Source organism: Bos taurus, chromosome 24, assembly GCF_002263795.3.
Source record: "Bos taurus isolate L1 Dominette 01449 registration number 42190680 breed Hereford chromosome 24, ARS-UCD2.0, whole genome shotgun sequence".
Taxonomy (NCBI): Eukaryota; Metazoa; Chordata; class Mammalia; order Artiodactyla; family Bovidae; genus Bos; species Bos taurus.
Genome location: NC_037351.1, coordinates 5,795,045 through 5,814,288, shown reverse-complemented (window position 1 = coordinate 5,814,288; position 19,244 = coordinate 5,795,045). Strand labels below are relative to the sequence as shown.

General features: G+C 38.0%; 1 protein-coding gene across 1 annotated transcript in view; it reads right to left on the bottom strand.

Moving 5' to 3' along the window:
- Positions 1 to 18,012, bottom strand: part of LOC132343743 (uncharacterized) — a 28,287-nt gene extending 10,275 nt beyond the window's left edge. Inside the window, exons 1-4 of the mRNA XM_059880999.1 lie at positions 17,870 to 18,012; positions 17,209 to 17,328; positions 6,236 to 6,339; positions 5,939 to 5,961 (exon numbers count right to left, since the gene is read on the bottom strand). Of these exons, the coding sequence (XP_059736982.1) occupies positions 5,939 to 5,961; positions 6,236 to 6,339; positions 17,209 to 17,328; positions 17,870 to 18,012 (390 nt within the window). The remainder of the gene's footprint in view (positions 1 to 5,938; positions 5,962 to 6,235; positions 6,340 to 17,208; positions 17,329 to 17,869) is intronic.
- Positions 18,013 to 19,244: the final 1,232 nt, after the last annotated feature.

Here is a 19,244-nt window from a genome sequence, read left to right as displayed (position 1 = left end):
AATGCTCTTGTTCTCTAAAATCATAGCAGATTACTTTCTCCATCATAAGCATTATTTTTATTCTCCCTATTGATGACACAGACTACATCTGCAGGGAATAAACAATGGAGAGTTTACTCATAGTAAAACTGCTCATTTTAGTATTGATTAAATTCACAAGTTGGACATTACTTAGCGACTGAACAATGACAACAAAAACCGCAAGAAAACTTGAAGGAAGAGAGATGGGTACACACAGCAATTACCTTTTTTAATCATGGATCCCAGGTTTTTAATTATATTTTCAATTTCCTTTTCGCATAATTAGCTCTTTTCCTACAACGGTCACAGAGAGAGTTAAAAAAATAAATCCCAAAGAACAAGGAGACCAATGGAGGGAAATTTTCATACTGTTTCCATCACCCTGATAGCTCTTCTTTCCCAAATTCTATTTTATTGTGTCTCTTCTTTCAGTTCTTGTCATTCTGTCTGCCATGCTGTGTCAGGAAAATAACCATAACACATACTGAAATATATGAAGAAATTTCTTTAGCTTCAGTAAAGAATAAAGAATCATACTTCTCAGAAAATGGAAGAGTCATAAAGAAACAAAAATTTGGGATCAGTCAGCTTTCTGAATTTGTGCTCCCAAGTTCTCCTTAATTGGGTCACAGTTTATCTGCTGCACCTGAACTTTCAACAATTAATGTTTCCTTTCAGGTTAGCAATGCAAATACAGACAATAGCTATTAAAATACAGAGAACCCAGATTGGAAACTACACTAACATCCCATTTACTGTTAACTTAATTGAGGTTTGTTTTTTTTTAACTTTTTGCTGTCACTAAAGGATAAACAGGTGGACAGGAGAATGCTGACACTGGGCTCGCAGGCAGATGTGGATAAAGCTGGTAGATACCATTTAACTAAGAATGAGATTCTAGAAAGGAGCTCATCGGGGAAAAGGCACTTGAGAGAACCCAAGATGAAAATAGTGTCAAGAGAGATTTTATCTACACAATCATTGTGCCAAGAGAGACCTGCACAAGCAAAGAAAGAGCCAACAATCTACGTATCAAGCAACATTACTCACAGTTTAAAGCCCCTAACTGCCAGGGCAGGCTCTATATTTGATTTTTTTAGAATTTCTAGTTGAAAACATCATATATAGTATTAGCTACCATTGCTAGGATTATTTATAACTTTATACTCTTTTCAGTATATTATTATAATTTGTTATCGATAAAGATCCTCCAAAAGTCCTAATTGATTCTGTTAGTGTGGACTTTAAAAGCCATCAACATATTCTTATTGAATACAGCAAAAAAAAATCTAAATTCTTATCATGACATCTCATATTTTCCAAGATCTGGCCTTTGTCCATTTCTGTAACCTTGTTTACAGGCTGTTTTCATGTAAATTTTACTCTAATCTAAACCCATGATTATAGAATTCCTCATCCAACATACAGCAATTTGCTTCAGTGCTTAAATATTATGTCAAGGTGTTACTTCTTCCTCAAATAGCTCCCTTAGTTTGATGCCTGAAAAACACTTCACATTCTTTAGTGTTAGCAGGTCATTTTTTGCTGTAAATCCTTTCCTGGCCATGATCCATGAGGACTGATCATTGCCTTTATAAAACTCTCCCCACCCCCAACAACTACCATGTGTGTGCTTAGACCCCTCAGTCATGTCTCTTTGCAATCCCATGGACTGTAGCCTGTCAGACTCCTCTGTCCATTGGGATTCTCCAGGCAAGAATACTGGAGTGCATTGCCACTTCCTTCTCCAGGGGATCTTCCCAACCCAGGGATTGAACCCAGGTCTCCGGCACTGTGGGCGGATTCTTTGCCGTCTGAGCCACCAGGGAAGCCCAACAATGACCATGATGCCTACCATATTCATTTTCGCTTAATTACTTAGATGTTTGTTTCTTTTTCCTACTCTGCAATTAGGACAGGGTTAATACCAAGTTCAGGGGCTTCCCTTGTCACTCAATTGGTAAAGAATATGCCTGCAATGCCAGAGACTTGGGTTTGATCACTGGGTTGGGAAGAAGGTCCCCTGGAGAAGGAAATGGCAACCCACTTCAGTATTCTTGGCTGGAGAATTTCACGGACAGAGGAGCCTGGTGGGCTACAGTCCATAGGGTTGCAGAAAGTCAGACACGACTGAAATGACTGAGCACATGCTGAATGTTGCTGCCACAGCCACTGCTAAGAGGCAGGAGTGAATTGCCCTATGCTCAAACACTTACTCAAAACTCAGAGCTCTGGGAGATGTGTGTAGGGTAGAGCTGTGGTCATGCCCACCACTCACTTCACTAGGAATCCAGGAGAGGAAGAATTTGGTGTTCCTGTGATTCCGTACAGAAATGAGAGCAAGTGAGTTTAATGTTCTTTAAATACCAACCAAAATCAGAGAGAAAAATCTCCCTCAAATCAAACTGATATGTTTGTGAGCTGTGAATGCAAGCTAGACAACTCACATAGGTAACATCTATTATATTGACTATCACAATGAAATTACTCTATTAATTTCATTGGAGAATTTTTCATCCTATGATTTCAAAATTCAATAAACTGTTGTATTAGATTTTCATCACAGTTTGTTCATATCCATTTTTGATGACATTCATAGACATGTAAGAAATTTTAATGGTAATATTCTACACTATTCACAAGATTTTTTATCAGAATAAATATGAGACATTTTAAAATTAAAAAGAAATAAACATCTATGAAGCAAATAAGGATTTTTAGAGATAAAATTCTCTGGGGTGATTGGTAATCACTACTTACTGTGGCCCATCAAAACAAATAAATAACTGAAGACTATAGTTATAATTTTATGTGACTAATGTAAGTATGTATTTCCATTGACGAAAGAAACTATATTTTGAAGAATAAACTCAATCTGACATTCAAGGAATCATTAACTTCAAACCTCAGGCTTTTCCTGAAACGATAGGCCTTTCCAATGGTAAGAGAATTTTAATGAAGGGAATGGAAATAGCAAAAGAAATGACATTTCATGTCATTTTCAAACAAAACTCCTCTGGACCCTATCAGATAAAGTAGAAAAGGATGATATGCTTCCAGTCATTCAACTCATCTTAGGTATCATAGTATCTCAACATATTTATTTTACCATCAAGCATTTCCTAAAATGTGTTTTTCTTAGCATAGAAATATGTCTCAGATTTTTCCCCCCATCATCAAATATCAAATGAGGAAATTTGCTAAACAATTTATTCAAAAACTGCTAAATCATTCAACAAACTATGTAGTCATTGATGTAAGTTTATAAACTATTGAATTACATGGGCATATGCTAACATTTGAAATAAATATTTAAAATAAATATTACAGAATGATCTCAATAGTATAATCTAAATGTGTGTGAGTCTTGTATATTTCAGTCAGTTCAGTCACTCAGTTGTGTCTGACACTTTGTGGCCCTGTTGACTGCAGCACGCCAGGCTTCCCTGTCCATCACTAATTCCTGGAGCTTGCTCAAACTCATGCTCTTTGAATCAGTGATGCCATCCAACCATCTCATCCTCTGTTGTCCCCTTCTCCTCCTGCCTTCAATCTTTCCCAGCTTCAGGGTCTTTACCAGTGAGTCAGTTCTTCACATTAGGTGGCCAAAAGTATTGGAGTTTCAGCTTCAGCATCAGTCCTTCCAATGAATATTCAGGACTGATTTTCTTTAGGATTAATTGGGTGGATCTCCTTGCAGTCCAAGGGACTCTCAAGAGTCTTCTCCAACACCACAGTTCAAAATCATCAATACTTCGGCACTCAGCTTTCTTAGGAGTCCAACTCTCACATCCATACATGACTACTGGAGAAACCATAGCTTTGACTAGACGGACCTTTGCTGGTAAAGTAATGTCTGCTTTTTAATATGCTGTTTAGGTTGGTCATAACTTTTCTTCCAAGGAGCAAGCGTCTTAATTTTATGGTGGCAGTCACCACCTGCAGTGATTTTGGAGCCCCGAAAAATAAAGTCTCTCACTGTATATTTGTATATTATTTACATAATATTAAGTTGGGTGTATATTTAGGGTTTACAGATATTTAAATGTTCACAGTAAGTAAAACATCATGAATTGTATCAGATCAAGAGAAGAAAACTGAACTCTATTTTAAAAGACAAATTTCATAACTCAACACATATTATTCAATTTAATAGTATAATTTTTCCATTCTAGTTTAAACTATGAAAAGTACACACATATACTCATTAGATAGCTTTTTGTAACATTAGGCCTCTTGAAAGAACTGCTGCAAATGAACTGTTTTGACTAAAAATTATTCTCACACTGCTTAAACAAATCAAATTGTAAGCACCTTCTTTTGAACAGTTTCCTTAGACAAATCCCTTGTGTGGTTATTACCCCAAACTTTGTATAAACAGTTTATTTTTCCTTATCAAATCACACAATCATTACACCTGAGAGAATTAAAGTAAGGCAGTTTAAATAGAATTATCTTACTAAATTTCATCTCAAATTTTAAAGAAATTTCAGATTTAAGAATGCTAACCCTAAAATAACAGGATTGCAAGGTTGCAGAATATTGTAAAATGCTACCATTAATGTAAAATCCTTTCTGCAGTTATTATTTTCCGTTCATCACTTTTTAAAAATAAGTTACCTTAGATATACTTTACAACACCCAAAACACACACAGCTCCAAAGGCAAATATTCTTCAAGGCAAGTAGATTTTGTTAACTTTTTAAAAAAGCTCTGTGTTTTTAAAATCTGATTTCATTGAATTATTTTAAACTGTATATGTGAGTTTAGATCTCAGCTTGTCAATGTGATGTCTAAAAAAAATATGGAGTAATAATGGAAAATATCAACAAAAGATTTGTTGTACTTTTACTTTGAAATTTTTATTGGAGTATAGTTGCTTTATCCACAAAAGTTTTGAGGGGCTAAGTTAGTTAAATACAGGCAAAACAGTTTATCGCACAGGCCTTATCATTGCTCTCAGATCCAGTAACTAAATTGGTGATTATTATTGTCATCATCGTCATAATTATTATTTAAGTCACTCTCTACAATTGCTTAATCATGCAATGATCCTTCTGTTAATACTGAGATTTACATAAATAAAGTATATCTGGTTTCTTTTCCTACAGTAAAGTGAAAGTCACTTAGTGGTATCCAGGTCTTTGTGACCTCATGGGCTATACAGTCAATGGAATTCTCCAGGCCAGAATACTGGAGTGGGTAGCCTTTCCCGTCTCCATGGGATCTTCCCAACCCAGGAATCAAACCGGAGTCTCCTGCATTACAGGTGGATTCTTTACCAACTGAGCTATCAGGGAAGCCCCTACAGACTGTCACAAATGTAATTCAATGTTATTTGCATTTCCTGCCATCAGATCAGATCAGATCAGTCGCTCAGTCGTGTCCGACTCTTTGCGACCCCATGAATCGCAGCACGCCAGGCCTCCCTGTCCATCACCAACTCCCGGAGTTCACACAGACTCACGTCCATCGAGTCAGTGATGCCATCCAGCCATCTCATCCTCTGTCATCCCCTTCTCCTCTTGCCCCCAATCCCTCCCAGCATCAGAGTCTTTTCCAATGAGTCAGCTCTTCGCATGAGGTGGCCAAAGTACTGGAGTTTCAGCTTTATCATCATTCCTTCCAAAGAAATCCCAGGGCTGATCTCCTTCAGAATGGACTGGTTGGTAGAGAACACTTTCTAGATATTAAAGGGAAAGTGAATGTATTTATACCATAATAGTAATATATGAGCTTCTAAATTCAAAAAGCAGGATACACCTTATTCTTTATTTTCTGCAGCTAAAAAAGGGGGAAAAATGCTCTTTACTGTGGAAACTCATATTTCTTTAGTCCTTCACAAAGGAAAGTGCAATTATTTAAAAGTTAATTTTTGTGAAGAAAAAAAAAAAAACATAAAATCAGGAATGCTTACCTCCTTGCTGTTGACGAAAGCTTCTAAACATAACAATTAATCCAGTGTGATGAAGTCAAATATCTTCAGAACTGAAAAAAAATCACTGAATCACTGAGATGCACCAAAGATAGAGCACTTCCCTTAAGTGTTTTTGTTTCAATAAGAAGAGATTATACACTGACCTTTTCTTTAGCTGCCTTGGTTTCTCCATTTTTAATCATTATACAAGATTTGGTAGGAATCTTTGCTGACACTTTGCTCCTCAGGGGGCAATTAAGAGTTTAGTGGAAAAAGAAAATCATTTTACTTTATTACCGAAAATGACAGCAGAGAGGCCAACATATTGGGACTGCCAGAGCATTCTCCCGATCTCAGCAACACGAGAATCCATACAGCTGCGCTTAAGGGAAATTGCATATCTGAAAAAAAATAAATGATAACATACACACCACACGTAGATCTGTTACGATTACTGACTGCTATCTTACACCGCATTTAGAGCTACTTCACTTAATTCTGTACCCTTGTGCAAATAGACTTGTTCCTAGCAAATCTGCTATTTTGGTTTTTGTCTTATCTTACTCTGTTTTATATTTCCAAATTATAATACTTTGATAAGGATTTTACTTTTTAGTGCCAAAAAAATGAAAGGGAACATCAGCATTATTTTCCCCCAAGTGAATTAATTTAAATTAAACAATTATGTTTGGAGAAGGAAATAGCAACCCACTCTAGTACTCCTGCCTGGAGAATTTCATGGACAGAGGAGCTTGGTGGGCTGCAGTCTGTAGGGTCGCACAGTCAGACATGATGGAGTGACTAACACCTTCATTTTTCTTTTCAAGCAGTTATGTTATTTTAGAAATATCTGTACATATATTTTAGGAAAAGAAATACTCAGTGTAAAGTGTAATATGAAAGGTTTATTATTCATTGTAACTGGCGTAATACACTAGCTACTGTAACAACCCCCCCCCCCCAATTTTTAGCAGCTTAGCACAACAAAGTTTCATTTCTCCTCTCATGTTGGTGAAGGAAAATTTGGGGCTTATTTTCTTTTTTTTTGTGGGGGGTGGGGGTTATTTTCCATCCATCCTGTGGTTTCTCTGCCCCTTGGAGGCCCTGATTCTTCCACTAGAAAATTCACATGAAGAGAAGAACGCGAGAAATGGAGAGAGAGAGAGTGAAGGAAATTGAACAAGAAGACATTTTAGATGCTCTGCCTGTTGATGTATGTGGTCTTCCTCTGGTTCACTATCTAGGAGCCAGATCTGTAGCTCCACGAGATTTTCAGCGATGTGATGTGGTCTTGACATTTTTCCTGGGAAAGAGCTTATGTGTGGTCATCAGCATTCTCTGTAGGAGTAAGTTTCCTTTGAAAAATGTTTTAATTAGTGTCAACTTAAATTGTGGATCTTTTTTGAAGAAAATGTTGATTATTTTAAACCATAATCACTGTAGCCACATCTTTCTCAATGAAGATGTTAAGGACAAAAATGAAATATAATTTACATCACAGGTGTGCATGCTCAGTCATTCAGTCATGTTCTAATCTGCGACCCCATAGACTGTAGCCCACCAGGCTCTTTTGTCCATGGGATTTTCCAGGCATTAACGCTGGAGTGGGTTGCCGTGCCCTCCTCAGGAGATCTTCCCAGCCCAGGATTCTAACCTGTGTCTCTTATGTCTCCTGCATTGGCAGGCGGATTCTTTCCTATTGCGCCACCTGGGAAGCCAGCACAAGTAGAAGCTGTAAGAGCAAACTCGCAGTTCCACTGTTAATCATTTTTCTCTGCCTGAGAACCCTCTGTTTCAAAGAGGGAAAGCCCCTTTAACCTAACACGTCAGTAAGGAAATGAATATAATTTTGTTAATATCAGCTGCTGAGATTTCTTCTTCTTCTTCTTTTTTTTTTTTTTGTTTGCTGCTGTTCTTTCTGAAACAAAATCCGCCAAAACAGAGAAGGATGATATATTTTAAACAACCTATGTTTTAAATACTTTTTAGATTGCCTATTTCTCTGCACTAGAATGTATTTTTCATGATAAAAGTAATCCTGTATATTTTATACTCTGACTTATGCCCAGCGCCTAGAGAGTAGCTATTATAAATGGGCTGGACCTCAATAAATACCTGTGTAAAGCATAAATGTTTAGGGTAGAGTCTCAGCCCATTTATTTTGTGGAGGAACCTACAGCAGGAAAACTCTTAAAATTAATCTGCTTCCAAGTTTAGTACAAAATATGGTTAAAATTGTATGCCCTATTTGTTTTAAAAGAAGAGGACACATATCCTAAATAAATTTAGTGAAATAGCAAGTAAGTAGAATGGAGAGCAGTATGGTGTTTCCCACTTATTAACCTGCAATTCTCTTGAGAGGAGACACCCTTCATGGTATCTCTAGATGATCAACAATCTACAGTAAATGACTACTTACATCCCTTTGGGCTTCCCTTGTGGCTCAGCTGGTAAAGAATTCAAATGCAATGTGGGAGACCTGGGTTCAATCCCTGGGTTGGGAAGATCCCCTGGAGAAGAGAAAGGCTACCCCATCCAATATTCTGGCCTGGAGAATTCCATGGACTGTATAGCCCATGGGACTGCAAAGAGTCGGACAGGACTGAGCTACTTCTGTAGGGCTTTCCTGGTGGCTCAGTTGGTAAAGAATCCAACTGAACCACCTGCAATGCAGGAGACCTGGGTTTGATCCATGGGTTGAGAAGATCCCCTGGAGAAGGGCATGACAACCCATTCCAATATTGTTGCATGGAGAATCCCCATGGACAGAGGAGCCTGGTAAGCTGCAGTACATGGGGTCGCAAAGAGTCAGACATGACCGAGTGACTAAGCACACACAGCAGGATTCTGTAATACCCTACCTTTACAGAAAACTGCAATCCATTTATTGCCAAGGAATACTATGTAAATCCACTTAGTATGTCTCAACAGCTCAAGTGAAAAAGAATTCTTTCAGGAATCTTGCTGTTTCATGAGAACTGTCTTCTTACAATTGTGTGAAAGTTATTGATATATCTAGGTATTCTCTGCAGAAGTCAAGAGTTACGGAAATTCATCCTCTGAACTCTCTATTTTATAAATTAATTTCAGTGGTGTATGAGATAAGAAAAACAACATCCTGTGAATGCAGCTATAAATATTATTTTAAGGTGTGATGTCTGCTTTAAACATACGGAGAGGGGAGAATTAGCTCTCTATGGACTATATGTGTTCTCAGTCACTAAGTCCTGTTCGACCCTTTGCAACCCTATGGATTGTAGCCTACCAGGTTCCTCTGTCCATGGGATTCTCTAGGCAAGAATGCTGCAGTGGGTTTGCCATTTCCTTCTCCAGGGGATCTTTCCAACCCAGGGATTGAACCCACTTGTCCTGCATCTCCTTCCTTGGCAGGCGGACTCTTTACCACTGAGCCACTTGGGAAGCTCTAGGTATTGATAATCACACTGGACCACACTCTCTGAGTATGTTCCTTTCTGGGGACATGCATAATTATGATCTTCTGAAGTTGTTCATGATTCAAAAGACTAGAACATAGATAATAGTAATGGTCAATATAAAAAAATCACAAGTGATGCATCTAGAATTAGAAGCTACCGCAGAAAACCTAATGCCTCAGGGAAATCAGAAAGGAAAAAGGATTTGAATGGTGCCTGGAAGATCCTCCAGAGAAACAGTCTCAGCACAGCCTAAGTTGTTCTTTCCTCAGGCGGCTGGTAGGAAGAGGTCAGAAGGAACTGAGCCTCAGCAGGAGGAGAGGAGTCATTTGACTCTCACTTTCTGTAATTATATTGGTGGTAAATTAATTTAGTGATTCAATTTCTGCTCCTCTCACTTGAATTTGAGCTAATTAAGATTCTCCATCATGCTGTTGAGTAGTATATCCTCAATTGCTAAAACAAAAATTATAGTAGTTATTTAATAAATTCTTATTGAGGAGTGACATGAATTGATCAGTTGAAGAGCCTCCTGGAAGATTGAATTGCCAGTGAATGTCTACTTATAAATACTCTGAGAAATATAAACTGTGCTTTCAAAATTTATTTAAAAATACTATAAAATTACAGGGATATGATTGTCTTTATTTATTTTCAGTTTTCAAATTGTTTTATAAAGATAGCATCTTGTTTTTTTTTTCTTCTAAAAGAGAAATAAAGGAATATTAAAACAATCTATATAAAATGGCTCAGTTCGGTGGTATGTTTGGGATCTCACCTTAAAATAATATAAATGATTAAAGATTTACAGTAAATTATTTGATAATTGGAGAAGGAAATGGCAACTCACCCCAGTGTTCTTGCCTAGAGAATCCCATGGACAGAGGAGCCTGGTGGGCTGCTGTCTGTGCGGTTGCACAGAGTCAGACATGACTGAAGTGACTTGGCACGCATGCATGCATTGGAGAAGGAAATGGCACCCCACTCCAGTATTCTTGCTCGGAGAATCCCAGGGACAGAGGAGCCTGGTGGGCTGCCACCTTATGGGGTCACAGAGAGTTGGACACAACTGAAGTGACTTAGCAGCAGCAGCAGCATTTGAAAATTAAAAGGAGAAGCTAAAACATAGTTAACCTGCTGAAGGTTAAAAAAATGCCAAAATTCATACATAGGTATACAAGTGCAAAATTTAAAATATAATTAATTCAATTGCAAGAAACATTAAATATAGAAGACCATTTTTTATAACTATAGAACTAGGCAGTAGAATGAGCTCTTGAGGGAATGGATTGTAGATTTTGTACTTTGAGTCATTTAAAAACTGTGCAAATTGAACACTTAAGGATGCCCTAAAGGGAATAGTCCTTTATTAGTAATAGGATTGAATAGATGAACTAATATAGTTTCTATTCATAATGTTACTTATGTTATCAATCTTTGACTAAAAAAGTATACAAAGATAATAATCTCACTATCTACATGAGTGGTTAGAATATATTACATAGAATATTGATGTTACTAATTAAAGCATAGATTAAATATTATATAAAATGTTAAATGTCAAGTTTATAGTAAAATATATTTTCTAGGTTGGGATTGAAATAAATTATTTAAATGAGTGCTACTGCTAAGCCTGATGAGAAGAACTATACGTTTCTTAGATGACATATCAATATTTCTATGAAATCATTGTTTTAATTTGATTAATAATGGAGCAAAATAGAAATTAGGAGAAATTAAAATTTCCAAATAATAGGGAATTTTGAGCATGTGTTTATATATAATAGCCATTTTTAATATTTTAACCTAAGCTTCAATCATGCTTAAATTAGAGATGATGTATCATTGTTTTATCACAAGTAGAGATTTTTATCGTATAAACTATTTCAGAATTATGAAAAAGTGCAATTTTCTGGAAATGGTTAGTAAGATGGAGCCCAACAACTTGTTTTAAATAGTAATTTATTTTTATTTATTAATCTTTTTCATTTTTTGGCTGCGCCCAACAGCATGTGGAATCGCAGTTCCCCTACCAGGGATGGAACCCCTGCCCCTACACTGGAATGGGCCGAATCTTGACCCCTGGACTTCCAGAGAAGTTCTCATGCTACACAGTAGAAACTAACTTAATATTGTAAAGCAACAATACTCCAATAAAAAGTAGTTGTAAAAACTCCGTGCAAGAAAATTGAGGTAGAGTTACTGTAATAATGCAGGCTACTTTCATTTAGAAAAGTCAGTGCTCCTATCAATAAATCTAGTTCTGATTTCACAATTAAAGATAGCCTCCCTGGGGGCTCAGTGGATAAGAACCTACCTGCCAATGCGGGGGACACAGGTTCAATCCCTGGGTTGGGAAGCTCCCCTGGGGAAGAAAATGGCAACCCACTCCAGTATCCTTGCCTGGGAAATCCCATGAACAGAGGAGCCTGGCAGGCTACAGTCCATGGAGTCTCACAGCATCCATCAGACATGACTTACCAGCTAAACAGCAGCAAACAATGTAAGATAAACATTCAACTTCTTTAAATATTTTCAAAATTCATAGTCTCTGTGCAACTCCCTGTACGTGCCTGTCTACTCTTGGGGGAGAAGTTTGCCCTGTGATCTTCTCTTTCACATTGATTCAGGAAGAGTTGTTCATTTTTCAGTCTGTTTAGCTTTCTACTTGTTTGGATGATTTGGTGACTTCCATGTTCTTCCCCCACAGAACCAACAACCAACTGTCTCCTATCTTTTTCTCCATGACTAACTGTCCTTTCCTCTCACAAAATCAAATTCCTCTCACAGCTAGCTCTCCTTCTTTGCCGGAAAACTTACTGTAGTATCTTCCTTATGTGTCAACAAGAATTAAACTAGAAAGTAGAGGCACTTTCCTCAAACATTTTTCCTTAGTCAGATGAAAGCCTTTTTATCCCATTAGAATGTATTTCAGTGTCTTGAGGAAATATGAAAAGTTAGAATCATTCAATAACAAAGTGCAACTACTTTACAAACACAAAAATAGTCAGTGTCTATAAGCATATATAATTCTATAAATAAGCACCAGTACTACTTCTTAAATTTATAATTTATATAAATTTATAACATAAATTTAAATTTATGTTAATTGACCTTCACAATACTACTGTAATGTTTTTCTTATTATTCTTGCATTAAAGGTCATGCAACTGGGACTTAGAAAAAATATATGCTTTGTCTTTGGGTGATTAGACATTTCAGGTATAAAATAAATTTTGAACCAAGTTTTTTTTAGTATTTATTTTTATTTTTAAGTTACATATATTTAGTTCAGTTCAGTTCAGTTGCTCAGTCGTGTCCAATTCTGAGACCCCATGGACTGCAGCACATCAGTCTTCCCTGTCCATCACCAACTGTCAAAGCTTGCTCAAACTCATGTCCATCGAGTCAGTGATGCCATCCAACCATCTCATCCTCAACCATCTCATCCTCTGTCATCCCCTTCTCCTCCTACCTTCAATCTTTCCCAGCATCAGGGTCTTTTCCAGTGAGTCAGTTCTTTGCATCAGGTGGCCAAACTATTGGAGTTTAAGCTTCAACATCAGTCCTTCCAAGAATATCCAGGACTGACTTCCTTTAGGATGGACTGATTGGATCTCCTTGCAGTCCAAGGGACTCTCAAGAGTCTTCTGCAGCACCACAGTTCAAAAACATCAATTCTTTGGTGCTCAACTTTCTTTATAGTTCAACTCTCACATCCATACATGACTACTGGAAAAACCATAGCTTTGACTAGACAGACCTTTGTTGGCAAAGTAATGTCTCTGCTTTTTAATATGCTGTCTAGGTTGGTCATAGCTTTTCTTCGAAAGAGCAGGCGTCTTTTAATTTCACCATCTGCAGTGATTTTGGAGCCCCAAAATATTAAACCTGTCACTGTTTCCACTATTTCCCCATCCATTTGCCATGAAGTGATGGGACCAGATGCTATGATCTTATTTTTCTGAATGTTGGCTTTTAAGCCAGCTTTTTCACTCTCCTCTTTCATTTTCATCAAGAGGCTCTTTAGTTCTTCTTTGCTTTATGCCATAAGGGTGGTGTTATTTGCAGATCTGAGATGTTTGATATTTCTCCCGGCAATCTGGATTCCAGCTTGTGCTTCATCCAGTTTGGCTTTTCACATGATGTATTCTGCATATAAGTTAAATAAGCAGAGTGACAATATACAGCCTTGATGTATTCCTTTCCTGATTTGAAACCAGTCTGTTGTTCCACATCCAGTTCCAACTGTTACTTCTTGACCTGCATACAGATTTCTCAGGAGGCAGCTCAGGTGGTCTGGTATTCCCGTCTCTTTAAGAATTTTCCGCAGTTTGTTGTAATCCACAGTGAAAGGCTTTGACATAGTCAATAAAGCAGAAGTAGATGTTTTTCTGGAACTCTCTTGCTTTTCCGATGATCCAACGAATGTTGGCAATTTGATCCCTGGTTCCTCTGCCTTTTCTAAATCCAGCTTGAACATCTGGGAGTTCATGGTTCACATACTGTTGAAGCCTGGCTTGGAGAATTTTGAGCATTACTTTGCTAGCATGTGAGATGAGTGCAATTGTTCAGTAGCTTGAACATTCTTTGGCATTGCATTTCTTTGGGATTGGAATGAAAACTGACCTTTTCCAGTCCTGTGGCTTGAATTTAATTTTATTTTTAAGTTTTACATACATACATGTGTGTGTGTGTGTGTGTGTGTGTGTATGGAGTATAATACATTTACAATGTTTTGTGGTTTCTGCTGAGAAGTTTTGGTACATATACACAATGGAATATTACTCAGCCATAAAAAGAATAAACTTGAGTCAGTTCTAGTGAGGTGGGTGAACCTAGAGTTTGTTTTACATAGTGAAGTAAGTCAGAAAGAGGGAAACAAATACAGTATACTAATACATATATCTGGAACCTAGGAAAATGATACTGCAGAACCTATTTCCAGGGAAGGAATAGAGATGCGTATGTAGAGAATGAACTTGTGGACACAGTGGGAGAGGGAGAAAGTTGTAGGAATGGAGAAAGTAGCATCAACATATGTACACTATCAGTTGTAAGATGAATAGCTGGTGAGAAGTTGCATTGTAGTACAGGGAGCCCAGTCTGGTGCTCTGTGATGACCTGGAAGAATGGGATGGGGAAGGGAGAGAGGCCAGGAAAAGAGGGGATGTATGCATAATTATTGTTGTCTTGAACCCTGTTTTTTATTTTATTTTTTAAACTTTGACTCACAATCACTCCACACAGAGATTCTCCCCAAAACTGTATTATCAGTTTTATAGGAAAGACTTAGGAAAAAAGTCTCTTGTGAGTTGGCAAATAATAACTGAGGTTATTTCTATACATGTATCAAATTCCTCACTTTGAAGACGCATTATCCTTGACCTGTTAATAACATCTGAGAGTTTTAATAAGGAGTCACAACTCTTTGATCTTAATTGTAAATGTAATGTGAGTACAATGTAAATTTCAATTTTCTATTTATCAAAAGCCTGGTGTATGATATAAAATTTCTTCCAAAGGGCCTTGTTAGCTTTTTAAAAACTTTATTTACTTTTAATTGGAGGATAATTGCTTTACAGTGTTGTGTTGGTCTCTGCCATACATCAATATTAATCATCCATAGGGTTAGCTGAGTTTTGTGATAAAATATGATATCCATAAGAGATTTCCAACATGTCATGCTTTTAATTTCCCAATGACCTGTACTCTTCAGCACGTCTTCAATTTTAATGTTTTAAAAGGATCATTTAATAAGAGTTTCTTTCCAGTGGCAGCCAGTTATTCCACATGCAGGCATTGAGGTGTTTGCCTTTCTTTAAAAACTATTGATCAAATATGTTTCAATTCTGCCAACATTTCCCTTATGACCACCCTAAAAATAAAGCAGTCCTGATCCGACACTAATGTGGCATTCTGCTTGCAGTGAGTGACCGTGTGTTGTTGATTGACTTAACTGGGCACAGAAAGTGAGCCGGTGTACACTTGTTATGAAGAACAGGAGAGAGGGGTTTCACAGACCCGCAAGGGAACCACTCTGGAGTCCCTGGAAAGAGAGGAAGAGGTTTCCTATTCAACTGTGTATCAACATAGTGATGCTTACCCTTAAAAACTGCCCCTGTTCAAACTCTGCACTACATTTTGGGGACAGCTCCTTGCCAACTGTAATACCACGCAAGTATAAAAGAATAAAAGGTTTTCTGTATGTTTTCACTGTGACAAAATTTCCAGCATAGTTCTGAGAATATACAGTGGAGAATATTTTTTCTCTTGTTTTACACTGAGTCATAGGCTACTACTTTCTCTATCTGAACAAAAGAATTAAACAGATCTATGTTTGTATTCATGATCTTTGAATAGCAGTGTTATTAACTGATAAATGCTTTTTTCCCAACCATTATTCACTCAGGATACAGAGGGAAAGAAACACAATTTTTCTGATTATCTCCGAACATCAGTTTGGCTATGGACTAGTCCACCTGGAGTATGGACACTTAACCCACACGTGAAAATAATTAGGAAAGAGCTCTCTTCAAATGAACATATTGTTCTACGTTAAAGAATGCCTAGTGGATAAAAGGTCTCTTTCAGTTCCACGTCAGGTGGAAATCACTGGAACAATTATATTAAAAATAGGTGGTGGTGGTTTAATTGCTCAGTCATGTCTGATTCTTTGTGACCTCATGGACTGTAACCCACCAGGCTCCTCTGTCCATGAGATTTTCCAAGCAAAAATACTGGAGTGGGAGACAACTCTTCAATTACAAATATTCCTTTAAATTGATGAATTACTGAGCTGAACTTTGATTTCTATTTTCTATAAAATGAATTTATATATGACCTAATTACTATGAATGTTCTGTCATGATTATTGGCAAAATCATTTTTCCTCACTTTTTCAGCTTTCTTTTAAATTTCAATCCTATAAAAATGTTACAAGGATAATTCAATGATTGGTATGCATTTGTTCCACAGAGTCTAACTCTTGGGATTTATATCTTAAGGGCTTCAAATCTAAATGGGTACAGACAAATATACTATTTTAATACATAGTATAGTGTGTTATCAGAGAAGGCAATGGCACCCCACTCCAGTACTCTTGCCTGGAAAATCCCATGGACGGAGGAGCCTGGTAGGCTGCAGTCCATGGGGTCGCTAAGAGACAGACACAACTGAGCTACTTCACTTTCACGCATTGGAGAAGGAAATGGCAACCCACTCCAGTGTTCTTGCCTGGAGAATCCCAGGGACAGGGGAGCCTGGTAGGCTGCCGTCTATGGGGTCACACAGAGTCGGACACGACTGAAGTGACTTAGCGTAGCATAGCATAGCATAGTGTGTTATGAAGAGTTAACAAGAAATAAATCTAAGTGAAAGTAGTTTTCATTGAAGAAGATGCTGTTTATTTGAGTTGCATAAACTCATAGGGTTTGAGTAAGAGGTAAATAGGAAGAAAGCTATTCCAGAAAGATGGAATAATTTGAGCAAGTCATGAAGACTAAAACATAAGACATATTTCTAGAAATGTGACAAGTCATTTAGAATTAAAAGCGTGGGAATCATTACAAAAAAAATGAAAATGAAGACAAAGAATGGAATCAAATAAGAGAGGTGAAAAGATTTAAATTGTGTATTTTATAAGTAGTTTTTCCCACAGAAAACAGACTCTTGAAATATGAAAGCAGCCTAGAGTGGCTTGTAAGACTTTTCAGGTAATCCGTAATGTCCAAGGTTAAAGTAGAACCTTTAATAACATCAAAGGTGTACATACATGTATTTTGAAATTTTGCTCCCAAAAGAAAAGTGAGTAAATATCCAATATCACCAAAATACCTTTCACTGAAAATGGCACCATTTTCTAATTTCCATGTTTGCTTCTGCCAATGATGACCTTGGATCTCATCCACGTTTTTGGTTGAGCAGTAACTGTCCTGACTTCTGTAATATTCTCCACTGATGAGCAGAAGATTACATCCTTAAACTTTAGCTTGGATGGTTGATGCTTTGAGCATTGGTACGTGACCAACCCCTGGTCTTACTTCAGCATGTTTTCTCTATGATTGCTATATGGTGGTATTGATGTCTTAGCTATTAACAAAGGAAATTTTTCTGTTGTTATATGGTACAGTGGCATGATCGTGAGCTACAGATTGTCTAAGAACTAGATCTGAATTATGGCTCTGTCATTAACAGGCGAGAAGTTTATTTATAAAGTGATTGTAATAAAAGGGGCTTCCCTGGTGGCTCAGAGGTTAAATTGTCTGCCTGCAATGCAGGAGACCCAGGTTCAATCCCTGGGTCGGGAAGATCCCCTGGGTCAGGAAGATCCCCTGAAGGAAATAGGAACCCACTCCAGTATTCTTGTCTGGAGAATCCCGTGGACGGAGGAGCCTGGTAGGCTACAGTTCAAGAGGTTGCAAAGAATCAGATACAACTGAGCGACTTCACTTTCACTTTGTAATAAAAGAACCTAGTAAGGTTTGATGATAAGTACAGAATATACTGGATAGTTTCCGGAACAGTTTCTGCTTTAACTGTACAAGCACAGTTACTCCAAATGCAGCCTTGCTCTTTACCTGAGTAATCCACACGCTTCACTCCATCCACATCATCGGTGCCTCCATTTTCAGGCATCATGGTCCTTCTTCATCTCATGTGAAACAGGACGCCATCTGTGGTTCTGAGATTTATATCAATTTCATTAATTTAAAGATCTGCTTCCTTATTGCATGTTATGTAAATATAAGTTAACAACTTTCAGAGATAAATGAAAAGGTGGGGGATATGTGAAGCATATGATCCCTGAGACCATAATGACAAGTGCTTCTCTTCCAAATATTGACATAACGCATTAAATGTATAATACAGTGTATGTGGAAGATCCGACCTGTATTTAGAATGCTTTAAATGATTTTGAACACATCAGTTCCTTCTTCACATTTTAGTAAAAGCTGCCCACAGTCCCCTGAGTGCTAGCCACGTGTCCTCTGTTCCACTCAGCTTTCCAAGTGCGGTCACCTCCAGTGTCCAAGTTCTGTAACTGCAGGGCTTCTGCCTCCAAAACAGCGCCATTCAGTAACACACTCCCTTTTAATAATTCCTCTGGGGATTTTCACTAAGTTTTGGCAGAAGAAATTTAGCCTTTGTATCAGACTCTGGGACCACTCACAGAAATGTTTTGGGAAGGTTATGTGCATATCCACACCGCCACCTTCTCTCCTCCATGATACATCCATATAAGACACGGTACATGGACAGCCTTAGAAGTACGTCTTTTCTGAGGAATGACAGTCTCAATTTCACTTTAACCTTGTTTTCCATCAACAGAGTTAACCCCTGGAGAGAGGCCAGCGCCCCAGTCATGACAGAAGGGTCCCTTTACAACAAGTGTCCCTAGAGACACAGCTCCATCTGTTGTAGTGGGCAATGCTAATACAATAGTTTTTGTCATAATATTTTCAGGCATGAATGAAAAACACACACGGGCATTGCAAGGGAAAGCACACAGGAAGCACTGCCCTGTTTGAAAATGGAGATGCCAGTTGCAATCATCTTTCATTTGGTATTTTCCAGTAAAGCACTGCAGGGCTGCCCTGGTGGTCCAGTGGTGAAGAATCTGCCTTGCAATGCAGAGGACACCAGTTCCACGCTGGGCCTGGAAGACCCACATGCCATGGGGCAGCTAAGCCCGTGCGCCACAACTACTGAGCCTGTGCAGTAGAGCCTGGGAGCCACAACCACCGAAGCCCACATGCCTGAAAATCCATCACAGCAAGAGAAGCCACCACAGTGAGAAGCCCACACCCCGCAACTGGAGAGGAGCCCCCGCCCTCCACAACTGGAGAAAGCCCACACGCACTGCAACAAAG